The 16,450-nt window shown below is 37.7% G+C and overlaps 1 protein-coding gene across 1 annotated transcript in view; it reads right to left on the bottom strand.

The window, feature by feature from the left end:
* The window catches only part of RNASET2 (ribonuclease T2), a 53,896-nt gene extending 48,202 nt beyond the window's left edge, over positions 1-5,694 (bottom strand). Inside the window, exons 1-3 of the mRNA XM_051998096.1 lie at positions 5,586-5,694; positions 3,709-3,808; positions 1,227-1,287 (exon numbers count right to left, since the gene is read on the bottom strand). Of these exons, the coding sequence (XP_051854056.1) occupies positions 1,227-1,287; positions 3,709-3,797 (150 nt within the window). The 5' untranslated portion in view covers positions 3,798-3,808; positions 5,586-5,694. The remainder of the gene's footprint in view (positions 1-1,226; positions 1,288-3,708; positions 3,809-5,585) is intronic.
* Positions 5,695-16,450: the final 10,756 nt, after the last annotated feature.

Here is a 16,450-nt window from a genome sequence, read left to right on the forward strand (position 1 = left end):
CAAAAATCTTCAGGAAAGGCAGCAGCATCTAGCTGGTAGAATGCTGGGCCTAGTCAGGAAAACACTGGGTTCATATTCTGTCTCTGAGACTTACTAACTATATAACCATGGGAAAGTCATTTAAATTCTTTAATCTTCAATTCCCTCATCTGTAAAATGGGGATAATGTCTTTATGCTTATCTCAAGGAAGCTCAAATGAACCCATTTTGAAAATTCTGCAAGCTCCAAACAATCAAAATGGCTCCTTACTACCTACCAAAGTTAGGCTTTCATATCTAGGACTTTGGTACTAGAATTGATCTTAAAGATCATCTAGTTCAATGACCTCTTTTGATAAAAAGTAATTTTTGTGCATGGTTTTACAATATTTATGTAAGTCTTAAGAGATTAGAATCTGAACTTAGAGCTTTTAATTCCACTAACTTTAAAGTGCTCTTTCTACTACATCATGCTGTTTCTCCAACTTGGCAAGCAAGGGATCTGCTCAATCTTACTATGACTTCACATATGTGCTATGATTCAGTCAAACTGAACTTTTTATTTCTTTGTTTTTCCTCACACTGTTTCAAACCATAGTCTTGTTTCAAATTTTATCTCCAGGAAAACTTTCCTAATTCCTTCATTCCTGAGATGATTTATGCTACCTATGAACTCTCACACTCTTTTATTTGTACTTCTCTTATAGCATTCATCATATTCTATTTCGAACTGGGTGTACAAGTTTTAGTTTTCCTACTAGACTGAAAGCTCCACGAAGATTCATATCTAATCTATATCTATACATCACTTCTAATAATTAATATACTCCCTCATAAATAATCAGTTCTTAGTAAAAGTGTTCACTGAATGAATGAAGGATGGATGAGTGAGAAAAAGAATGAGAGAAGGTCATCTTTTCACTTTCATTCACAGAGTGATTTATGTAAAAAGTAGAAGTACTAAGGAATAAAGAATGAAGGAGGAAGCATCATATGGGTATACGGCTTGATTCTTTTCCTATGATGAATGGGGATGACACATGAAGGGAGAATAAAGTTTTGCAGAAGTAACTGCACATCAAGACAATAATTCCATGTGATGAAGAAGTAGTATAGTACTGAGAGGCAAAAAAAAAAAAAAAAAACTACTTGATTCTATTCACATGATAACAGTTGTACAAACAATTCAGACATTTTACTACATGACTGGATGGAGGGAAAGGAATAAGATAAAAAATAAAACTTACCTTGCATACAGTTGTAGGCCAGTGGTGAACCATAAACAGCTTTTTCCATTCATGATTGTCACTACAGAAAGATAAGGATTTTATTTCTCAATAATTTTTTAAAACTGCCATGAGATTTAATGATGGCTTCCATCCAAAAATCAAAACAAACAAAAAAAGGCTATTTGTCACCAGTGACTAAGGCAAGTTGGGAATGAAACATGAAAAACACATTTAAAAATAGCTCATATTTATACACCACTTTTTTCTTGAAATTTTTTTGGTGTTTCCATATACTTACACATACATGTTATACTCCAGGTTTCCCTAAAGGACACTTCTAACCCTCTTTTACAGATGTGGAGAATGCAGTAGATCATACAGTAAAAGTCAATGTCCCAGGGAAAAAACATAATATTCTACCTTTAAAAAAAAAAATCCCAAAAACAATGAATGGGGAAAGAGTGACCAGTAAAACAAGGATTAAAACTCAAACTGAGATAGTTTAGGGTAAATTGGGAAATGTAGAATCCTATATACAGTTTTAATTTAAATCTGGGACTTCACTCTCAAGTTTTTTTCAAAAATAGCCCGTTTAAGTAACTAGATTATGAGTAAGTGTAGGATTCACAATTAAAGTGTTATGAGAAAATTAATTATAGGTTGGAACTGATGGTGATATCCAACTATGTACAAGAATAAACTAGTTGAGTGGAGAGGTTTAAAATAAATATAAGGGAAATGATTCTGCCCTGGTCTTATATTGTCAAGAAGACTGAGTTCAAATTCATTTCTGACAAATACTAGTTTGAAAACCCTAAATATCTCTTCATATCTGAGCTGGGAAACTGGGAATAGATAGTGAGCTGGGCCTAGAGTCAAAGATGACTTAAAATTCCTCCTCAGACACTTACTAGCTGTGTACCCCTGGATGAGTTTCCTTATCTGTAAAATGGGGATAATAAATAGTACCTACTGCCTAGGGCAATTGTAAGGATCAAAAGAGATAATAATTGTAGAGTGCTTAGCATGGTGTCTAGCCTAGGGCAAATGACATATAAATGTTAGTCATAATCATTATGAAAACGAATATAATAATTCCATCTCATAGTGATGTTAGAAGGAAAGCATTTTATAGTATACTAAATGGGGGGGAGGGGAGGAGAAATAATCATTTATATAGCACCTACTATATACCAAGGCATTGTGCAAAGCACTTTACAATATTATCTCATTTGATCTTCACAACAACTCTGAGGTGCTATTATTACCTACATTTTACAGTTGAGGAAAATGAGGCAGATATAGATTAAGTATCTTGTCTACAGTCACCTGGCTAGTAAGTTTCTGAGGCTCAGGTCTTTGGTGATACTAGCTGCTACTGTAAATATACTGTACTGAGACTTGAGGGCTATCGTGTGTATGTATGTGTGTGTGTGTGTATATATGCATATATGTGTGTTCAAACACACACATATATAGGCTTTTACTATCTTCATATATTAATTTGGAAGAAAAAAGGAAATGGATCTGAGAGGAAGCCCACCCCACCCCCCCCAAAGAAGCAAAACAAGAACGTGATAATGAGGAAGCTGGCTAGTGATATTCAAGAGGAAGTTTAGTTAAGCAGGACAGAAAAAAAAACACCATCATAAATTCTAAAGTACCTAAATTCTAATCATTAATAAGAAAAGTAGAGGTTTCTTCTAGAGCCACCTGAAGCCATATTTTTTAATAACTTGAAAAAAAAATTAAGACCACATCAATCTTTGTAATGTAGAATTATTAGAAAGTAATAACCTACATGCAGAAAAAGTGAAGTTCAAAAATTAAATATTGTCATATATAGTGAAACAACTACTATGAAGCAAATGTATCTTCCAATTTCTTTGCAAATCTTATTTTAGATTACAATTGTGCCCCATGGGTTCCAATCTTTAGTTATACAAATAAAATTTGGATTTTGAAAGTCAGAATTCTTTCTCTGTAACAAATTCGTAAATGAATTTGCTTAGTGTTTTGTTTTAATGTGGTTTTAGGAGGAGACAATAATTTTCAAGGTTAAGAATTTCCAACACACTTATCTGATGAAGCAGCTCTTTCTGTTGTCAGTGAAAAATCTAGAAATGAGAAAGGCTCCTACCAATAATGCATATTTTTTAAGTTTGTATAGTAATTAGTGCTTTTTGCTAAGGACACAAACTTGTCTTATCACTTACTTATCTCATGAATCTGAATAGAATCATAGATCTGGAGCTGGAAGGGACCTTATACATCATCTATTCCCATCCACTACCCAATGAACCACCCCTCCCTCCATTTTTCAGATGATGCTATTGAGGCCTAGAAACTGAAAGTGACTTGGCCAAGATCACACTGGTGGGCCATAAAAGAGCCAAGATTTCAAACCTTCTCCTCTGGCTCAAAATCCTGCACTCTTTACATGCATCATTAAATTATCTAGGGAAGTTAATTTGAAATTTTATTTTTGCAAATAACTTACTTTTTGTAGAGTTTGTGAGCAGTACACAAACAATAAAAAGCTAAACAAAGGGAGCCCAGAATGAACACATGAGTTGTTTTTGGCTTCATTGTATTAAATCCTAAAAAGACAAAAAGACACATAAGACTGGCTATGTCAAAAGTTATGATGGATGCTTAGAAAAACACAAAGTACAAATATAAGGAAGGCACTGACATTATTTTCAAATCTCTTCTTAGAACATACTAACATAAAAACTGAGATTAGGATGTCTAGGTGACTACAGAAAAAGATAAAATATTGCTTTTTTAATTTTAAAAAACATGGAGAAGCAACTTAATGGAGTTCTATTTCAAATGTCCATTTAGCAATCTTCCTGATAAACCTGGAATTCTCTTTCAGGCTTACTTTGTAGAATTCTAAACAGAGTTGAAAAGGGTATAGTGAAACCCTTTCATTTTAAGTTCCAAGAGGTGATACAGTTAGGTATGATAGTACAGGGCGGGATTCCCAAAGGCCAGGGAGGCTGAGGCAGGAATAGCTCTTAAACTGGGAGTGCTGTGTTGCAACTGGGCTAAACCCAGCACATAGCCTTGATCACAAATATGGGACATATCTGGGAACCTAAGGAGGGAAGGAGGAGAGGGAGAGAAGGGGAGGGAAAGAAAAGAAGAGAAGGAAGGAAAGGAAGGGAAGAGAAAGAAGGAAGGAAGGGAGGAAGGGAGGGAGAAAGGGAGAGAAGGAGGAAGAAAGGGAGGGAGGGAAGAAGGGAGGGACGCTGAGAGGGAGGGAGGAAAGAAGAAAAAGGGGGAGGAAGGGAAGAGGGAGGAAGAGAAGGGTGAGGAAAGGAGAGAGGGAGAAAGGGAGAGAGGGAGGGAGGGAGAGAGGGAGGAAGAAACTATAAACTTCCTAAAAGTGAACTTTATGCTCTTTTCCTGAAATAGTAAAAAACACTGGTTGATAATATTATTATTTGTGTGCTAAAGACAGCCTGGGAAAAGAGGATACCTTAAAACCAGCAAGATCTGGATTGAACCGATTTTTCTTGTGCAACAAGATAAACTGTATAAATATATATACATATATTGTATTTAACATATACTTTTTAACAAATTTAACATGTATGGGACTACCTGCCATTTAGGGGAGGGAGTGGAGGGAAGGAGGGGAAATTTTGGAACAGAAGTTTTGGCAAGGGTCAATGTTGAAAACTTACTCAATGCATATATTTTGTCCATAAAAAGCTGTAATTTTTTTTTTAAAAGATCTGGGTTGAAGACCCCTTTCCTAACCTCTCCCCAACATACATTACGTGACTGTTCCTTTAAACAGTCAGCATCCTAAAACTATAAATTACAGATTTATAGATTTGCAGCAACACCTGGAGTACACTTAAATTACTGCTCCGTGTTCCCTTCCTCATATCTCACCCCTCAAAAGCAACATCACACTCGCTATTAACCCCAAACTTCCGAACTAGATACATAAATTAGAAATCTTCTGTCCTCCCCCCCAAAAAAAATCCTGTTTTAATTTTCTTGATAAGAAAAGTTCAAAAAGTAAGATTACACCTCAAACTCACTTTCTCCCCACTCCCACAAGCCCAGTAAGAGTTCTCAGAATAGCTGTTTTAAATATGTTTCTACAATCCTTCGGCTTGAGCTTTTTGGAGAAGAGAGGGACCGAGAAGTGGCCGCAGGAGCCACCGTCCAGCTCCGAGTCTTCCCCAGAATTTCCAGAAAGCTGGCACATGGGATCCCATGCCAGGGGCCGTAGAAGACTCGGGTGCCCGGGCCGGCGTTCTGCGTCCGCCTGGGTCCCCAGATTTCAAGCATCTCGGAAGCAATCCTACACTAGAGACAAAGCAGAGCCCAGGACTCCGTCCCAGCCCGCCGTACCTGGCGAAGGGGAACGCACCGCCCGCAGCAGCAGCAGCAGCAGCTCCGCCGGACGCGGCTTCCGTAAACAGTCCGGCCGCGGACTTCAGCCCGCCCCTCGAGCTATTTAGGGCGCGTGATTCTGACGGGCTGGAGTTCGGCTCCTCCTTCTCGCGCTACTCTATTTTGCCCCGAGCCAAAAAAATTTCTTTCCTCTTTTGGTTTCCTTTTAGTTTGCGGAATAAACCTCTCTTTCCCACACATTGTGGTCTCCCTGCGGAAGAGCGACGTTTCCCTCACACTGGTTGCCTTTGGCTGGTTAATGTGCAGTCTTTGATTAAGAAATAAAGCCTTTGGCAGGCGACACAAAGTTTTCCCGAAGTTGAGAGATCTTGTCTCAATTACGTGGCCCTGCTTAATAATGATTCCTGATGCCGCAGGGCTTGATTTGTCGGTGTGGATCTTAATCTACTGAACTTCAAATCCTGTATCTTTCTAGTGGTTCTAGGGAGTGGGTGTGAGAAAGGCTCAGTGGTTATCCTTCTGACACGAGATGGGAAATCTGTGCTGTTCTCTCTCTCTCTCTCTCTCTCTCTCTCTCTCTCTCTCTCTCTCTCTCTCTCTCTCTCTCTCTCTCTCTTTCTCTCTCTTTCTCTCTTTTTCTCTGTCTGTCTCTCTCTCTCTGTCTCTTTCTCTCTTTGTCTCTGTCTCTCCCCTTCTCTCTCTCTCTGTTTCTCTTTGTCTCTGTCTGTCTGTCTGTCTCTGTCTCTCCCCTTCTCTGTCTCTCTCTCTGTCTCTGTCTCTGTCTCTCCTCTCCCTCTCTCTCTCTCTCTCTCTCTCTCTCTCTCTCTCTCCCTCTCTCTCTCTGTTTCTCTCTCTTTCTCTGTCTGTCTCTCTCTCTCTGTCTCTGTCTCTCCCCTTCTCTCTCTCTCTCTCTGTCTCTGTCTCTCTCCCCTTCTCTCTCTCTGTTTCTCTCTCTCTCTCTCTCTCTCTCTCTCTTCTCTCTCTCTCTCTCTCTCTCTCTCTCTCTCTCTCTCTCTCTGTTTTTGTCTCTCTGTCTCTCTCTGTCTCTCTCTCTCTCTCTCTCTCTCTCTCACACACACACACACACACACACACACATACACACCCTCCCTCCACTCCCCTACCCCCACTCCCCTCTGTTTCTCTTAATGTGTGTTATCATCTGAGTGTGTTGGAGTCTCTTGGATTCTCTCTTGGATACTTCTACCTCTTCTTGACAGTTGATATAATTTGTAATAGTATAATTTCATTCTCAAGAGCCTTCCACCTCTCGTAAACCATGTTTTCTCTTAGTGATTATGGTACACTGTGGAGCACTTTATGTGTTCAAAATCTTTAGCTTGTTAGCTTAGCTTTCAGGAATCATAGACTGGGACTTCATTCAATGGAAATTACTCTCTCCAAAGTCACTAACTTTTCTTAATTTCCAATTCTAACAGAAGTTACAATTCTTAACTTCTCTGCAGCTTTTGATACTATCATTTACTCTCTTCTCCTTAAGACTCTTTTCTCAAGGTTTTCATGGGATTTCAACTAATTCTCTTTCTACCTATTCTTGGATTCCTTTGTTGAATCTTTATTCAAGTTATGCTGGCTAACCCTGGGGGTGTCCTGGGCCATCTTCTTTTCTCTATATATACTATTTCTCTTAGTGATCTCATTAACTTCCATGGATTCATTAGCATCTCCAAACTGAGGATACTCAAATCTACTTATCCAACCCTGACCTCTCTGTTGAATTCCAGAGACAACTGACAACCCCAACTGTCCATTAAACATCTCAAATTGGATGTCCCATTGTTCATTTTTCATTCTTGAATTGTAATGCCGGAGAAACTGAGCCAGGAGAGAGATTAGAGAGTTTTAATATTTTTATTAATGGGAGAGTAAGATTGACTGGACAGGACTCTCGTCTCAGATTATCCAGTCAGACAGAGATAAGTACACTGGGACCAAGGAATCCATATTTGTCCCAAGGCTGGAGGACCCAAAGAATCCAGCGTCCAGCATCCAGCTGCCAGACGCCATTCTCCAGCAATGAATGGAAGAACCCCAACTTCTTAAATACCTTTTTGGAGACAAAGAAGAGAAAGGGAGGGAAAGTTTTTATCAGGGAGGGGAAGCCATAAAACCCTAAAAAATCCGGAGATAAAGAAGTAAAGATATCGTGGGTTATCTTGGAATATTTTAAGGGATATTGTAAATCCATAAAAGAGTCAGGAGATCTACTCTTTTATCTTGCTAATTTATAACCCGAGAGCGAATAATCCTTAGTTTTACTGGGTCAGAGACAGAATAGTTAAGGAAACTGAGACAGGGAAACTGAGTCAGGACAGTTAAAGAGAACTGTGGCATAACAGTCTGACTTGTCATGGCCCTATTTGGGATTTTCTTGACAGAAATACTAGAAATGGTTTGCCATTTCCTTTCCCAGCTCATTTTACAAATGAAGATCTGAGGTAAACAGGATTAAATAGTGTGTGGAGGGTCGTGACCAGAGACCAGATTTGAACTCATAAAGAGAAATTAATCTTTCTCACTTCAGGCCCAGGGCTCTAGCCATTGTGCAACCTAGCAACCAGAATGTCCTGTAGTCATCTTATACTCAACATGTTCAAAATTAAAGCCATTATTATTCCTCTCACACCTTCCCCCTTCCAAACTTTCCTCTTACTGTCCTAGGTACCATCATCTTTCTAATCGCCCAGGCTCACAACCTAAGTGTCACCTTTAACTCTTTACTCTACCATATGTCCCACAGGCTGGCAAGGTCTGTTAATTTTACCTCCATAACATCTCTCAAATATGCCCTCTTCTCATCACTGCCACTGCCACCACTCTGGTGTAGCTCCTCAGCACCTCATGCTTAGGCTACTGAAATAGCCTGCTAACTAGTCTCCTGGACACTTCTTACTCAGATCTGTCTTCTATGAGCCATCAAAATGGTCTTTCTAACAACAGGTATTACTAAGTTACTACCCACTTGTACTCTATAAACTTCAATGACTCCCTATCACCTCTAGGATCAAATATAAAATCCTCTACTTAACCCCCTACCTTTCTAATCTTATAGCACCCCACCCCACCCCAGCTTTATGTACTCTGCAATCACACTGCATTGGCCTTGCTCTTCCTCCACCAACAACCACAAAAAAATCCATCTTCCATTTCTAAGCATTTTCACTTACTGTCTCTCATGTTTTTTTTTCTCATTTCTGCCTTGGCTTCCCTGGCTTCCTCCAAGTCCTAGCTAAAATTCTGCCTTCTACAAGTAGTCTTTCCAGATCCCTCTTAATTATTAGTCCTTCTGTTATGCCACAATCTCCTTGAATTGTTCTACCTCAGTTTCCCTGCATTAGTTTCCCTGAATTATAACATCTCAATTTCCCTGAGTTAGCATGCAACCCTCCCTTTTTTTCCTGACTATTAGGGCTGAGATGATTAACTTGTACTAGCCATTCTAACATTCCAAAAGATAAGACTCCAGATGTTCTATCTCAGATACCTGATTGAATCTTTACCTCTATTTCTTCAGACTTCCTGTCTCTGACTAGATACCTCCTTAACTCCCAGTTAGTAAGAATTTATAGTTCTTACCCCCCAACCTGTCAGAATCGAATTTATGGTCCATGCCTGAAAATTCTGTCTTTGCCTTCTGCCTTTTTTTCTCTTCTCACCGGAGTCCTATAAAAAAAAATCTTGGAGTCTCACATTCAATATTGGATACTTTGAGAAGAGAGTCTGATCCAATCAATCAATTAAGCTCTCCAATAAATAAAATGTTAAAAACTCTCTAATCTTTATTGTGACTTAGTTGTTCTGGCATTACAATACCATAAAGTGGGGCAAAATTCACAAAGGAAAATATGCTATAAAAAAGGCAGGCAAAGTTCCTAGAGAACTTGCTGCCACTCAGTGGGCAGTAACTTGGCCTTCTGATTGGATACAGTAACTTTGGGATCATGATAATTTTGTCAGTGTAAGGAATTTATAAGGAATTCAATTACAGCCTAAGGCAATAATGATCCACTTAAGTTTAACAAAAGGACCAGTTAAGGAGATGCTTCTGTCATTGCTCCTCCCTACTTGTCTCAAGGAGGTGCTTAGACAGTAATTCAAGTCCTCTCCAGTTAATAATCCTTCCTATGACCTACCCAGGTACCAAGGACCTGGGGGGTCTTATTTACATCATCAGTACCTTTGAAAATTACCACTTAAAGTTAGAAATGGAAAAAATTAGCAAGGAAGTACACAAAGTCCTAACCTATAAAGGACTAGAATATATGAATCATCTTTTCTAAAGTGGGACCTGGTTGTAGGTGATAAGAAAGGAAACTGAAGAAGAGAGAGGGAGAAGAAAGGATTAAAGAGCAAGCTTGACATAGGAGATAGGATTTAGAACACAGGTGGAGGGATTGTCCTTCAGTAGGAGAAAATGTGCCTCTTCCTTAAAGACCACCAACAAAGGAGGAAAATATGGAGGAAGATTGAATCAGAGTTTTGAGCTATGGGATACAGGAATAAAAGCAGGTCACTATTATCTCTTATGTTGTTTAGTAAAGTAGGAGAAAAGTTTTGCTGTGAGAAAGAGATTAAAAAAAAAAAAAAAAAAAAAGGTACCATAAGAAGTATGAGAACAAAAGAGAAAATTTGGGAAAAGCTCTTGGGGAGAGTGTGACAAGAGAGTCAACCAGAGAAGAATAAAATATTTGCCATGCAACAGTGAGAGTCCAATTGAAGATTAAATAATATAAATTTGTAGTTGGGGTGGATGCATGAATTTCTTTAGTACTCAGCTGTACTTGTTTTCCAAAATACAGAATATAGAAGGTAAATGGTGAAAATAGCTATTAGATTAGGTTTTGGCATGGCATGGCTGGCAATAAGACAAGAAGGAAAAGGATTCAAGGATGGCTGATAGTATAGGGTTGACTAGTTTACCATATGATCAGGACTAAAAATGAAAGTGAAGTCAGAGCAGGAGACCTCTGAAGTATCTCTTAGCTCTATGTCTCTTACCCTATGATCCTTCAGCCCATATATCCAATTAGTTTTCAAGTTTTATCAATAATTTTTCTTATGTTTCTTTCTTTTTACTCACATCCTGGTATGGGTTCTCCTAATTTCTTAGCTGGACTATTATGATAACCTCTTACTTGGTCTCCCTCCCATAAGTGTCTCCCAATCTATTTTTTACTCAATTGCCAAAATGATTTTCCTAAAGTACACTTCTGACTGTGTCAGTCCTTTACTTAATAAACTCCATTGACTCCCTATTACCTCCTCTCTGTACCTTCTCATTGGCATTCTTCCCCAAAGCTAGCTGTATGAGACACAGATAGAATTTGGTGAGAAGGGATTGTCCCTATTAGAGATGTTTAGAAGGAGCTGGTGGCATTCTGGAATCAAGGCAAACAGAATTCTAACCCATGATTATCTCTCTTTCCTCCCTCTTTACCTCCACCTGCTTGGTTCCCTAGCTTCCTTGAAGACTCACTCAAATTCCACCTTCTCTATAATAGACTTTTCACCATCACCCCACTGTTAGTGCCTTCCCCATGAGATATTCCTTCCTCTTACACTGTAAGTATATCGTGTATGTGTGTGTGTGTGTGTGTATGTTACACACACACACTGTACATTGTTATTAGCAAGGCTCTCCCATTAGACTCAGAACAGGGAACATTTTTGGCCTTTCTTTGTATTCCCAGCACTTACTTAGCACAGTGTCTGCCATTTAGTAAATACTTAATAAATGTTGATTGATTGATTGAATACCCCCAGGGAGAGCAAGAAAGAACTGTAGACTCAGAGTTCTGGTTCTGAGGCTGTGATTGTCTAATCGTTTAACTCTAGGCACAGCGATGAAAAGGCTCATTTTCTTTAGTTCAAGAATAAAGTCCTTGTGAAGTAGTTAATTTCCAAGATTCCTTCCTGTCACTCAATAAATATTTAAATATTTATTAAGTACTGGATGAAAGAGTTCATAAAGGTAGTGTAAGATTAGAAAGTTTGGGTCAGTGGAAATGATGAAGGACTTTAGAAGCTTTTATATTTGATCTGGGAGGTTATAGGGAGCCACTAGAGTTTATTGAGGAGGGGAGGTGACATGAACAGACCTGTGTTTTAGGAAGATTATTTTGATGGTTGACTAGAAAATGAACTGGAGTAAGGAAAGAAGAGACAGGCAGACCCACCAGCAGTTATAATAGTCCAGACATGAGGTGCTGAGGGCCTTCACCAGGGTGATGGCTATGTCAGAGGAGAGAAGGGAGCAATTGCAAGAGTGCTACAGAGATAAAGGAGCAAACTCTATTCTAAAGTATGAACCACATTTTAAGAAGGGCATTAAATTTAGAGAAGAGTGGGAGAATGTGAGGGAATCCAAAAGTATGCCATCCTACAAACAGGTCAAAGAAATGGAGGAAATTAAAGTCCAGATGACCATTTGCCAGGGATGTTATGAAAGAGCATTGGGAGCCAAACTAGAGATCCACTGATGGCTTCTCCAGATCTCCAGATTCTATGATTATAAACTGGAGACTGCTTGAAAAAAGTATAAGATTCTGCTCCTGACCATTTTCTCTTCAATGTTTTAATTAAATTCCTGAAAGCATAGATGCAGGCCTCCCAAATGTGCATATGACACAAAATTGGGGGGAATAGGTTAAAAACAATGAATGGCAATATTGACATGCCAAACAGACAGAGAAAATGGACCCTTTCTCTCAAGAAGATTTTCAGACCTAAGTTATTTTTGCCTCATATATTAACAAGAATCATAAAACAAATGCCAACTTGACTGAAAAAGCTACCATAAGGCATGGCTACACCTGCTGTGTTGTGGATTAGACAGATGCAAAATGATTAACAAGAACTTGTAAATGCTATATTTTCAAGTTATATTTTCAAGGGTCAGAACATAGACTTTACCAACCACTGCCATTTCTATGACATTTTCACTTTCTTTTCAGAAAATAATGCCTAGATACTACTGAATAAATGAATCAAAGCCCAGAGAACTGCATCTGGCAGCTACAAACAATAAGTATCCTAGCAATACAAACAACTCCAAAAGTCTTTTCTTGAAAGAAAATGCAAACTTCAATTTCTATTGAATTCACCTGAAAGATGAAATTGAAAGCACCACGGATTTTCTGGGAACTAAAGACCTCTGTTGCAGTGCAACTTCTGCTCTCTAAATGGATATTTTGGAAATTGCCTGGCTTGCTTCAAGGGTGATTAGAAGATTGATCTTGGAAAATGCACTTACTAAGTCAACAAAGTGTTAGATTCAACATAAACTTGTTATCTTTAGCAGGTTTGAAAAAATGAAGATGAGAGTATGGAAAAATCAGAAGATATTTTGTTATATTCTGGAAGCAAGATGGAGGGAAATATTAAACCAAAGAAACTTTTCTTCTTGCATGCTCCAACTACCTTCCAGATAACTGTCCACATTTATTAAATTTACCTCCTCCCTTTCTCCAATAGGGAGACGGTCACATTTACTCTTGAGACAGTATTGCTATTACTGTATACAATGTTCTCTCTGTTCTGCTTGTTTTGCTCTTCATTATTTCATGCAAGTCTTTCTGTGTTTTCCTAAAATCAACAATTGATGAGCACCCCTCAATATTTTAGAGCACATAGGTTCTGATCAGCTTGAAACATAGACCTAATAATGGTATTGTTAGATCAACTGCTTACACAGTTTTTACAGCTCTTTGGGCATAATTCCAAATTACTTTCCAAAGTAACTGGATCAGTTCACAGTTCTACCAAGTGTATCATAGATCCAATTTTTCCACATCCCCTTCTACATTTATCATTCCCATTCCCCATCATTTTAGCCAGTTTGGTATATATGAGAGAAGAATCTCATAATTATTTTAGTTATGCTTTTTTCCAGAGAATCAATAATGATTTAGAATATTTTTTCACAACTATATATAGTTTTGATTTCTTTCTCCAAAAGCTATCTGTTCATATCCTTGAAAATAAAGAAGTTTCAGAGAAAGTAGACTGCAGGGATAAGAGTAATTTGTATAATCTGTTTTGGACATATTGATTTAGGATGTATATGTACCATCCAATTTGTGATGTTCAAAAAGCATCTGGTGATGTAGAACTGTATTTTAGGGGAGGGATTTAGGCTGGTTATAGAGATATGAATCATCTGTGTTGAGATGATAATTGAAGTCATAGGAGTGATGGATCATCAAGTAAGAGGAAAAAGAATTGGCACAGATCCCTGGAGGATCTCTCCCCTTCACTCTTCCTCCCCCAATTAATAGACACACCACAGATAGTCAACTAGTCTAGTTGACTAGACAAAAGGAAAACCAGAAGAGAGTTATGTTTAAAACAAATCTAGGGAGGAGATAGAGTATCTAGGAGATCAACAACGTCAAATGCTGCAAAGACAGATGAAAAAAAAAAGTAAAGAAGAGAAGGGCATTGAAGGGAAAGATGAAGGGGCACTAAAGATAACATTTCACATTTTTGTCTAGGCCTGATGATGCTATCATTACCTTAATAAAAGGTAATTCCATAATCGAAAGGAATAAAGCTCTAATGATGTTAACATTTCAGACATCAAGATGAGCTGTTTGGAAACCCCTTTTGAGTAATGAAGCCCTTTTTGGCAACTACTGAAATCTTATGACATCAGTAGTTTTATTTTCTATATATAAAACTGAGCCTAACTGAAAGGTACATTTTAGAACTCACTTAAGATGATGTTTCACTATTTGTAATCATATGAAAGAGTGGTCCAAATCACTATTGATCACAGAAATGCAAATTAAGACAACTCTGAGATATTACCACACACCTCTCAGACTGGCTAAGGTGACAGGAAAAGATAATGATGAATGTTGGAGGGTATGTGAGAAAACTGGGGTACTGATACATTGTTGGTGGAACTGTGAACAGATCCAGCCATTCTGGAGAGCAGTTTGGAACTATGTTCAAAAAGTTATCAAACTGTGCATACCCTTTGACCCAGCATTTCTACTGGGCTTATATCCCAAAGAGATCTTAAAGGAGGGAAAGGGACCCATATGTGCAAAAATGTTTGTGGCAGCCCTCTTTGTAGTGGCCAGAAACTGGAAACTGAGTGGATGCCCATCAATTGGAGAATGGCTGAATAAATTATGATATATAAATGTTATGGAATATTATTATTCTGTAAAAAAACAACCAGCAGAATGACTTCAGGGAGGCTTGGAAAGACTTACATGAACTGATGCTAAGTGAAATGAGCAGAACCAGGAGATCATTGTACACAGAAATAACAAGACTATACGATGATCAATTCTGATGGACGTGGCTCTCTTCAACATTGAGATGACTCAGACCAGTTCCAGTTTTTCAGTTATAAAGAGAGCCATCTACACCCAGAGGCCTGTGGTAACTGAGTGTGGTTCACAACATGGCATTCTCACTCTTTATATTGTTCGTTTGCATTTTGTTTTCTTTCTCAGTTTTTTCCCTTCTTGATCTATTTTTTCTTGTGCAGCAAGATTACTGTATAAATATGTTCATATATATTGGATTTAACATATATTTTTAACATATTTAACATGTACTGGACTTCCTGCCATTGAGGGGAGAGAATCTGTATTCACTTGCTACAATATTTAACAAGTTTCACAAGTCAAATACTGTAAAATTTAATGGTAAAAAAATTATTTTATAAGGCATGGAATGGCAAATTATAATAGAAAAAAAAGGAATATATTTGTTGTTGTTTGTCCTTCTTTCTTGAAGAGGAACATGATATGGAGGAGGTGATGGCATGATATGCAAGGGAATTGGATTTGAGGGAGGGAAGGCTGTTTTAGGTCACCTGCCTTACTTCAGAGACATTTGGGTATAGTGGCCAGATACAGATCAAGATGACTGGAAATGACTCTGAATGCAATGGGAGACCTTAACCTTTTAAGCTAGGGTCTTCAACAGGTCTCATTTTGACTGAGGCCATACCCAATTCAATGATTAGATATAGGTAAATATTGAGGCAAAAAATGGCCTCTTTATATAGTAAAAAAAAAAAAAAAAAAATCTAAATGAATAAAAATATCTGAGAGGGGAAGACATACACATATCCACAATGGATAGATAAATATGTAATAAGAAAAAAAACATTGAAAAGTGACATATTTCAAGTAAGCTTATGTGTTTTCCTGGATTTTAATCACTGCTTTTCTGAATGCACATATGAGCTTTGCCACAGTCTGAAATGCCACTATGAAAACTGCACCTGTCCTTCAAAGACTCTTTTTATTTGAATTATGACTTTGCCTAAACTGAGCCAGGAAAGGAACTGAAAAAAAGTCAAGTGTTTTCTTAAAATATGATTGTTTTTAAGGAAAGATGTCACATTTCATATTTGGAATCACAAAGAAGAATCTTTTTGAAACACAGAACAAAAATAAACAGTAATTCCAAAATGTTCAATAAAACACCAGATTCCCTTACTCTTTGCTGAGATATTTTGTAACATGGGACTGATAAATCATCTTGGTTTAACTTCATAGTTAGAAGGCTTTGTTCTAAACCCTGAAAGAAATATATTTATTGATATATCCCAGTTATAATCAACTTTGTATACAGAGAGTGAGAAGACACTTATGTCATATGGTTTTACAAGTGGCAGAAAAGACTTCATTTTCTAAAAAAGGTTTTTCTAAATAACCTGTCTTGGTATCTGAAATTTTATACTTTTAACAAATCTTCAACAAAGAATTCTATTATTCTACTTCTCAAGAGAAAACTAATTTCTTCAAATTCTAAATTATTATTTCTTTAATTTTTAAATGGCATTGAAAGTATGTGTTTTTGAAATAAAAAGCAAA

The sequence above is a fragment of the Antechinus flavipes genome, chromosome 4 (genome assembly GCF_016432865.1).
Source record: "Antechinus flavipes isolate AdamAnt ecotype Samford, QLD, Australia chromosome 4, AdamAnt_v2, whole genome shotgun sequence".
In the NCBI taxonomy this organism is placed as follows: domain Eukaryota; kingdom Metazoa; phylum Chordata; class Mammalia; order Dasyuromorphia; family Dasyuridae; genus Antechinus; species Antechinus flavipes.